The sequence below is a fragment of the Durio zibethinus genome, chromosome 26 (assembly GCF_047325235.1).
Source record: "Durio zibethinus cultivar Kanyao isolate XHJ-2024 chromosome 26, ASM4732523v1, whole genome shotgun sequence".
Lineage (NCBI taxonomy): Eukaryota > Viridiplantae > Streptophyta > Magnoliopsida > Malvales > Malvaceae > Durio > Durio zibethinus.
The window spans coordinates 13,988,677-13,998,240 of NC_143187.1; the positions used below are offsets into that span (position 1 = coordinate 13,988,677).

The 9,564-nt window shown below is 37.2% G+C and overlaps 2 protein-coding genes across 2 annotated transcripts; one reads left to right on the forward strand and one right to left on the reverse strand.

Moving 5' to 3' along the window:
- The first annotated feature begins 405 nt into the window (after positions 1–405).
- On the forward strand, positions 406–4,816 carry LOC111275285 (oligopeptide transporter 3). The gene is made up of 6 exons (XM_022860516.2): positions 406–1,032; positions 1,612–1,709; positions 2,555–3,124; positions 3,352–3,607; positions 3,698–3,880; positions 3,990–4,816. Exons 1-6 carry the CDS (start codon positions 535–537, stop codon positions 4,605–4,607), a joined length of 2,223 nt encoding a protein of 740 aa, XP_022716251.2. The 5' UTR covers positions 406–534; the 3' UTR covers positions 4,608–4,816.
- A 554-nt stretch (positions 4,817–5,370) lies between these two features.
- On the reverse strand, positions 5,371–9,126 carry LOC111275286 (SNF1-related protein kinase regulatory subunit beta-2-like). Its single transcript, XM_022860517.2, has 4 exons — positions 8,381–9,126; positions 6,936–7,114; positions 6,664–6,826; positions 5,371–5,929 (listed from the first exon to the last, which is right to left on the reverse strand). Exons 1-4 carry the CDS (start codon positions 8,609–8,611, stop codon positions 5,603–5,605), a joined length of 900 nt encoding a protein of 299 aa, XP_022716252.2. The 5' UTR covers positions 8,612–9,126; the 3' UTR covers positions 5,371–5,602.
- Positions 9,127–9,564: the final 438 nt, after the last annotated feature.

Sequence of the window (9,564 nt, forward strand, 5' to 3'; positions counted from 1 at the left end):
TAAAATTTCTTTTTTTATTTTTATCAAAAGTTTTAATTCTTATATATTTATATAAGATATAACATTACCTTATAACAAACACTATCTTAAAATGTATTTTAAAAAAATAAAAAAACTAGTTAAAAAACAAATGAAACTTGTGTGTCACATTAATTCTACTTATAAAATTAAAAAATTTTAATGACATTATATCAAATAATTTCCCCGTTTCATTATTCCCAAATCCTGATCTCATTTTTGGTAAAAAAAAAAAAAATTATCGTTACCTACCAAACAAAAGCAAGGCCATTTCTGTCATTGCATATGTAATCTCTCTCTCCCAAGTCCCAAGGCCAGACTTCCATCACAAAGCAGGAGCAGTGCATTGTGCCTTATATAAACCACCTGTTTATCATCAATTTTTTCAACATAATACCTAACTTTAGAGCTTGAGACTTAGACTTCACTTCTCTTCTAATCTTGTTAAACTACAGATAAGAGTATACTCAACAACTCTACTTACCACTGTGTCTCTCTTTAATCTTTCCTGCTTCAATGGCCAGCAAGACCCTCACAGATCCAGAGAAACCAAATGCGGCTGCCACCGAGGATGAAGAGAGGACGCCGGTGGAGGAGGTGGCGTTGGTCGTTCCCGAAACAGATGACCCTACTCTGCCAGTCATGACCTTTCGTGCTTGGTTTCTTGGTTTGACATCATGCGCGCTGCTTATCTTTCTTAACACTTTCTTCACCTACCGTACGCAACCACTCACCATCTCTGCAATCCTCATGCAAATCTCTGTCTTGCCCATTGGCAAGTTCATGGCTAGGACTCTGCCAACCACGGAGTACAGTCTTCTTGGATGGCGCTTTAGCTTGAATCCTGGGCCCTTCAACATGAAGGAGCATGTCATTATCACCATCTTTGCCAATTGTGGGGTGTCTTTTGGTGGAGGTGATGCTTATTCCATTGGTGCCATTACTGTCATGAAGGCTTATTATAAACAGAGCTTGAATTTTCTCTGCGGCCTCCTTATTGTCTTGACTACTCAGGTTTTTCATTGACACTCCTTTTGCTACTACTTTTTTTAGTTTGACCCTTCCTTATTAATATTGAATCTCGGGTCTTCTCGCTTTCTTTTTAAGTTATTTTATTGTTCTTATGGTTTTAAAAACTGCAGCACATAGCAAGAACGATATTTTAAATTAGTTTTATTAACTGAATCTTTGACTGATGACAGTGATAAGATTATCTGAAACTTGCATCGAGAACTGAAATTAATACTACTACTACTACTACTACAATTTTGGAGAAGATATATATATATATATATATATATATATGTATATATGTATACGGCTCATTGCACATTTCAGTCGAATTATAAGTGTTCCCTTTTGGAATTTGGGGGGGGGGGGGGGTGAATTCAGTTTTTCCCCTCTCAATTTATACTTCTCATGGGGCAGAGCAGATAGAGAAAGTGCTAATTGCCGGGCATCTGAATTGCTTAAGATTTCTGGACCGTGTCTCACAATCAAATGACCATCTATCTGGCAGTTTCAAGTTTCAACTACTATAAATTTAGTGTATTTGGTTCATCTAATAGTAATATTCTTGATCATGATATGCAGATTTTGGGGTATGGATGGGCTGGTATGCTTCGGAGGTACCTGGTTGATCCTGCAGAAATGTGGTGGCCTTCAAACCTGGCTCAGGTTTCTTTGTTTCGGTCCGTCTTTTACTCCATTACCTTCTTTTACCTTTCGTTATCATGATTTTCTAATTGGTCGGTAGGAAATTTCTTAGAATGCAAAAAGAAAAAGTTATACGTTTAGAATCTTAGACTTTTCGTTCACTGGGTCCCAAGATAACAGAAACCTCTCCTTTTTTCAGTGCACAAGCAAAATTATGTCAATTACTTGAGTTAGTCTAGGAAGATTTAACTACATAATGGATAGACGTTGATTTTTGTTCTTTCCATACGGATCTTCTTAGCCCCAAATGGATGGTATTATTTATTGGTGACAACTGGTTTATTCTTTTATAAGTTTGAATTCTACTGCTGCTCAAACATTCTATTTAGAAGATAAACAAAAAGCTCTTGAAATATGATATCAAATGCATAAATAAACAGCGGAAGCATCCGAGACTTTGAATTTGGTTAAATGAATAAGCTGATATGTACGAGCAGCAATCAATGACAAGAATGCAACTGTGCCATTATCCCCCTTATTTTTTTAATGGAAAAAGGTTTCTTATATACATATCACATAACAATATGCATGTTCACTGGAGGCTTATCATGATATTCTATCCGAGGACATTAGGCATAAATCATACAAGAAGAGTATATAGGTATTGACAACTGGATGCTACAGAATTCACCCATTTTGGTTGCATTATGATTAGGATTTTGCGTTTGATTATATTCCGGCGATCATGGATAAAGGTAGCCTTTGTGAGAAAGAGTTCATTAAGAATATGTTATACCTAGTTTTATTTTTATTTCCATCAAGCTAAATTTGAGCATCTCAATCAATATGTAGTTTTTGATTCTTAACTTTTTTGTTGCAGAGCACTCCATGAAAAGGACCCGAAAATGAAAGGATTGACTCGAATGCAATTTTTTCTTGCTGCACTGGTGGCAAGCTTCGCTTATTATGCTCTGCCAGGCTATTTATTCCCAATCTTAACATTCTTCTCATGGGTTTGTTGGGTGTGGCCCCATGGTATCACAGCTCAGCAAATCGGGTCTGGATACCATGGACTTGGCATTGGTGCCTTCACCCTTGATTGGGCTGGGATCTCAGCTTATCATGGCAGTCCACTGGTTACGCCCTGGTCCTCAATTCTCAACGTGGGGATAGGCTTTGTCATGTTTATCTACATCATTGTCCCTGTGTGTTACTGGAAGTTTAACACTTTCGACGCTCAAAGATTCCCAATATTCTCTAATCAGCTGTTTACTTCCAGTGGGCATAAATATGATACAACTAAGATCTTGACACCGCAGTATGATCTAAATGTTTCTGCTTATAACAGTTATAGCAAACTCTATCTTAGCCCTCTTTTTGCCTTATCTATTGGATCGGGATTCGCAAGATTCACAGCAACCCTCACTCATGTGGCATTGTTTCATGGCAGGTACACTTTGTGCTGTTTTAAGACTTTTGAGTAATGTCATCAGTGTTCGTTTTGAATGATGCTTCAGCTTTCTTAACTGTAGTATGTAATTTACTTATTCTTGTAATTGTTTGCTTTAACCTTTTGGAAGAATTTAGAGATTAAACAGAGTCCTCGATTGTGTATGCTTTTGTCATAAAAAATATTGCATTCAGGTCAAATAAATATTCTCGGTTTCTTTTGTCTAGTGATATTCTGAAGCAGAGCAGATCAGCAATGAAGAATGTGAAGTTGGACATCCATGCAAGGCTGATGAAAAGATACAAACAAGTGCCTCAATGGTGGTTTTACATTTTATTGATCGGAAGTATTGCTCTGTCACTCCTGATGTCTTTTGTGTGGAAAGAGGACGTACAGCTGCCATGGTGGGGTATACTCTTTGCCTTTGGTTTGGCTTGGATTGTCACCCTTCCTATTGGAGTCATTCAGGCAACTACCAATCAGGTAAAGTATGCTTGTCTATTGTTGTGACTTACCTGGAATGGACTTGATTATATAGCTTCTAAGAACATTTCTACTTGTGGAACTTTCCAGCAACCTGGATATGACGTTATAGCCCAGTTCATAATTGGTTATATCTTACCCGGAAAGCCCATTGCAAACCTGCTTTTCAAGATTTATGGGCGGATCAGCACAATTCATGCTCTTTCTTTCTTGTCTGACCTCAAACTTGGGCACTACATGAAAATCCCACCACGCTGCATGTACACAGCTCAGGTACCTTCTGCCCATTAGCTTTTTCATTAAGACTTCTAAAGATCTTATACAACTTTTGAAACTTCGTTCTGTAGTATGAAATGATTGAACTTGTTTTTATGTTTCCCAGCTTGTGGGAACTCTAGTTGCAGGTATTGTCAACCTTGGAGTTGCATGGTGGATGTTGGATAGCATTGACAACATCTGTGATGTTGAAGGAAAGCATCCTGAGAGCCAATGGACCTGTCCTAAATACCGAGTCACCTTTGATGCTTCTGTTATTTGGGGCTTAATTGGACCAAAGCGGCTTTTTGGACCTGGAGGGATGTACCGTAACTTAGTGTGGTTGTTCCTCATTGGAGCGGTCTTGCCTGTTCCTGTTTGGATATTGAGCAAAATTTTCCCTGAAAAGAAATGGATTCCCTTGATTAACATACCAGTTATATCTTATGGTTTTGCTGGAATGCCACCTGCAACTCCCACGAATATAGCAAGCTGGCTTATCACTGGAACCATATTCAACTATTTTGTGTTCAAGTATCATAAGCGCTGGTGGCAGAAATATAACTATGTTCTATCTGCAGCATTAGATGCTGGAACTGCTTTCATGGGTGTTTTACTGTTTTTCGCTTTGCAAAATGAGGGCCATAACTTGAAATGGTGGGGCACTGACCTTGATCATTGTCCTCTGGCAACGTGTCCAACAGCGCCAGGTGTCGTGGTTGAAGGATGTCCGGTTTTTAAATAGACCAAATCGACCATGCACATGATGATCGAAGACTTTAAAAGTCAAAGGCGAAACGGTTTAATTTTGAGACAGGAAGGGAAATACTAATGTACTATAGCCGTTACAGACAATTTTATGACCACTTATGTACATGCTTTTTATGTCCTCTCAATTGAAGAGGAGGTAATGCTTTTCTTTGTGCCTAATAGCAGAATTTTGCTTTTTCGTCATATGGCTGTTGATAGCATCTCGTAGATGTTGCTAGATGAATAAGAAGCTATTCCTGCTACATCCGAGAGTTTAAAATAATTGTGCTTTACTTTTCATTTACAATGTCAATACTTGTACACTTGCCGATCCGAAAAGACTGAGAAAGAAGATATATATCTCCAACAGAATAAATTAAAACTGTTATAGGACTGAAACCAAAAACAAAGCAACATTTTGAATTTCTCAGGGATAGGTATAAAGTGGCCATTGGAGATACATACCAGGCATAGGAAAATGGATGCTAGAAAGCAGAGGATGCCTTGATTTTAAGTTTCACCATCAATGGCGTATGTCAAAGCCACCCTGCCCCTAGCCCTGTCTGATTAAAATCTTAAAACCTTTCAGATATTTTCCACTTCTATGTTTGATCAGGGTCCGGTTCTAATTTATGCGGCAACCCAATTTTGAGTGCATGTAGTATCGCTAACTGAGGGGAATTTTAGTCCAAACTCTTCCTAATTTCAATTGCAAGGGACCAAACGAATTAATGCAGGAACACTTAGCATGGATAATTAAAAAAAAAAAAGGCATATTTCTCATAACTTTGCCCAACAAGAACAAGGATAACTATTAATGGATCAATGATCACGAAATATTTCCCTAGGTAAAAATAGAATCTTCAAAGTTTTCATATGGTGACTCCTTCCTAAGCTACTTAATTCATCGACACAACATCAACACTGTGATACTTATATTAACCACACGATCATTGGAGACTACAAGGTCCACATAGTCACCATCTAATACTACCGCTGCACAGGCTTGTAGAGCACCACAGTCACATACTTGGCTAAAAATCGATGAGTTGAACCAAGTGCCACCACAGGTTGGCCACTCTTCCCCTTTTGAATGTAGAGATGATTAAGAATTACATGCTTAGGTCTTGACAGAGGAGGTGGAATCTCCATCTGAGATGCAGGCAGATTAAGCAGTGGCAGTTGTAGGTGTGGAGGAACTAGTGGTGGCTCCTTAGCAAAATCTTCAGCTCCAAGTGGCAAGTCATTATAGCTCGACTCGGGGGACTGAGGAGGTTCAAAACTAGATATACTCTCAAGATCTTCCGGAACATAATCCTGCATTGCATTATTCACAATCAGCATATTTCTAATTAAAGAGTTTGTGAAAGCTATGCATTAGTCAAGGTGATGAAGCAAAGGGAGAAAGAAGACACTAATGCAAGCAAGAATGCACAATAGCACTCCTGCACATCCATGAACTGCAAATGTACATTACAATGCCACTTGTTTAAGAAGTTGATTATACCCAAACCTTTGCAATAAATTAGCAATTTAATAGCATATATAAAACTGAAAGTTACAGCCGAGTGAGAGTTGGTGCTTTTGATCGCATGTAGGACAAAATGCTTTGATGCTTTTGCTCAGCAATAAATGAACTTTAGACCCAACGATAACACCAAGCTTGACAAGCACATGTTATCAGTATCGATAGAAAACACCACCACAGAATGACTTTATTCCAAGCTGAAATTGCTAAGGCCATCAGCAAAGGAAAACATGGATTATAACCATTACAGAAATATGCAGTTTCCCCAAAGCATGAACTTTGATAGAGTTGAATCACAAAAGCAACAGTCCATGTAAAGCTAATTTGAGACAGATAGCTCAATTGAAAGGAGTTCAGAAGAATGGAATTCACTTCATCGGGACAAGAGAGAATATATTCGTGCATGCCAAATAGAAGCACTCATATGCTATGAAAACAAATAGTTGGGAATGCTAAAAACTACAAATACTGAATTCAAAAAATAGTAGAACATATTTACAAGAAAAAAGAGGAAAACATTTACTTGCAAGTCCAAAATGTTGTTAGCATTGCCCATGTCATCTTGTGCCCATGGCAAGTCAGGAGCATACCTCCATTGTCCATCAACAATGAACCTATACTGGTAAACACCTGATGGTAACACTTTCATAATAGTGAAGTCTTTTCCACATCTCTGCAAAGGAATTCTGATCAAGATTGCAAAAAAGTTATATGTCTGACCTGCAGGTACCAGTTCATAAAGAGCTAACTAATTTTCTTTTAATAAAAATGTAGATGGCATTAAATATCTGGAACCTTGTCTTCCAATTATCCCATGACCCCTCAACAGCTACTTCTTTGCCACCATATCCCCATGTAATCATTGTCGGAATTCCCTTCTCAGTGCAGCCATCCTCATATCCTATTGTAGCCTGCAACCATGATTGGCTTGGTGTGTGTATCTCATCAGATCTTTGCAAGGGAACAACTGGAACCTGGGATGAAAGAAGGCAAAATGGATAAAATTGACAGCATTTTTAGAGAAATAGACATCACATGAACTGCACGCATGTTCCAGCTACTAAAATATCGAATGAAAGATTAATATGCATGCTCTTATACTAGCATGCTAGAAAACAGTTAACCACAAAATACATATAGGTTCCTATCTATCTTGCGATGACTCAGAAACAGACCAAAACAAGGAGACTAAGAAAATAACAGATTTGAGAAATCTGCCCATGTGACATGTGACGGGCTTAGGCTTAAGAGAATTAGGGCAGGATTTGGGTTAGGAGAAGAAAAGGGTCATAGGATTTAGGACTAGAAAGGGGAAAGAAGGTGGATGATGAGCAACAAAGTGTTGCTTGGAGTTTCCGAAAAAGGAGCCCGATTATTACATATGGAAAACGGTGGGAAGGCTATGAAGTGTTTAAGGGGATTATTAATAAGAATATTCCTTGTCTTGAAGGATATTTGGACTACTAAAAAGTTAGTAGTTCTAGCAAAAACCAAAACCGAACACCAAAAGAATGATATAAACTCTAAATTCCTAGACTCTGAGCTAAATTATTTAAAAGTCCTTAAATTGCAGATGTTACAAGAAACTAGCTATTGGCCCCTATTGCCTGCACATTAGAACTTCATAAACTGCTAACCAAGGCTGCGTCAAAGACATCAAATAGATTAGGCTAATTTTATCCATCTGAAACCTCCGGCCTAAATTTTACAATAGGAAATTTTTTGACATGCATCAATGCAAAAGTTTACCATTTTCTGCCAGAAAGAGTATAAACAGTAGCATACCCTGATCAATTGACCACGTTTTATGGCCATTCACATGCAAAACAGATATTGTTTAAGCTTATTTCACGGTAAACACATACAATTTCTCATAAGAAGATTTTTCTTTGTTACAACTATGAATTATTGCACAAGTTGAATGAAACCAGCATTGTGACAACCCAATAGCATCCCCTTATATTGACAAACATAGGGATCTCACTCACTAAGACTCTCCACCCAAATTGCAAAAAAAAAAAAAAAAAAAAAGAACGTTCCTGCAACAACACATACCCAAATGGAATTTTTGAAAGGAATTAGATACAACTTTGGAGTGAATTCCCGATAAATTAAGCAACAATTCCATACCCCACGCAACAAAATAAAATCACATTCCGTGAAATCGGAATCCCCAAAAACCAACCGTCGAAAGTAGGAAAAAAATATTTGCTTGTTCTAGTAAAATAAAAATAGGGTACCTGAGGAGTAAACATGAGAGGAGAGTGGGTGGCTGTGGGGCTGTGAGGAGGTGAGTGACCCATAGGTGCAGCCGTAGCTTCGTGAACACTGTTACCTCCTTCATCGTCAAACCCTGATGGGCTGCTATTCCCATCTTCTCTTCCATTGACATTCCCCATTTTTAAATTATTATTATTCTTAATTATTATTTCACTACTGATTATCAATTTAGCACCTTTTTTTTTATACATATAACTAGTTAAGTGCGGTGATTATCCATCAAGAAGAATAAAAGACAAGGCAAAGTTGAGAAAACCCAAATCTCCACCACTCACAGAATCTCACAATTGATTCATGATTCCCCCCTTACGATTGATACCCACACCCATCCCTATTAAAAAAAAAAAAGATGCCCAATTGGGAGAATTTGTAAGGAAAAAAGTAAAAGAAGAAGAATATCCTTTTTGTTAAAAGAAAAATGAGAATTGTCCGACGAGTTTGGAAGGTTAGGAAGGGTTGATGATGTAGTGGGAATTGGGAGGGTGGAATCTGGAATGGGGATGAATGGATGAAGGTTACGTCATCATTTGACAAAGTCTTCTTTTCTCTGTTTTGCTTTTCGTTGGGTTTGGGGGCTACCTATGACATGAGCTTCCCTTCCCCTTGTCTCTCTGTATGTTGCCCAACGCCCAATGCCCAATGCCTAATGCCTGACCAGCTTACTCTTTCCCCCTCCCATCGAGCACGGTTTATATCGTCTCACCTCGGTTTCTTATTCATTCTTTTTTCTCCTATTTATTTATTTATTTATAACAGTAGTAATATTTTTTTTATTGTTTGTTGCATTATATGAGATTTATTTATTTATTTATTCTTAATATAGACTGTGTAGAGGAGAGGCCATATATTTCTCTTCTTTTCTCGATAAGAAAATCTAAATATAATAATTTCAGTTGTTTTATAAAGAAGAGAGAGTTGTAAAGTTTTTGCTCTGTGGAAATTTTAATTTTTTTATGTAATAAAAAATAAGAAGAATTAGGTTACATGTATTAATAAAAAGTGAAATGCTCCTTTTGTCCTATTTATTTATTTATTAAGATATATTAAAATTCTATTTTTTTAATATCTAAAATTTTTATTTTTTATATTTTAAAATTATATTTATTTTTTCATATTAAAAATTATAAAATTTTAATTTTATAAA

Coding starts and splice junctions, on each gene's coding strand:
- LOC111275286 (XM_022860517.2), bottom strand. CDS start 8,611: ATGTATAAAAAAAAAGGTGCTAAATTGATAATCAGTAGTGAAATAATA. Junction 6,827..6,935: donor TGGGATAATTGGAAGACAAG/GTTCCAGATATT, acceptor AATCTTGATCAG/AATTCCTTTGCAGAGATGTG. Junction 5,930..6,663: donor ACAACATTTTGGACTTGCAA/GTAAATGTTTTC, acceptor AATGCAATGCAG/GATTATGTTCCGGAAGATCT.
- LOC111275285 (XM_022860516.2), top strand. CDS start 535: ATGGCCAGCAAGACCCTCACAGATCCAGAGAAACCAAATGCGGCTGCC. Junction 1,710..2,554: donor GCTCAGGTTTCTTTGTTTCG/GTCCGTCTTTTA, acceptor TTTTTGTTGCAG/AGCACTCCATGAAAAGGACC. Junction 3,125..3,351: donor GTGGCATTGTTTCATGGCAG/GTACACTTTGTG, acceptor TCTTTTGTCTAG/TGATATTCTGAAGCAGAGCA.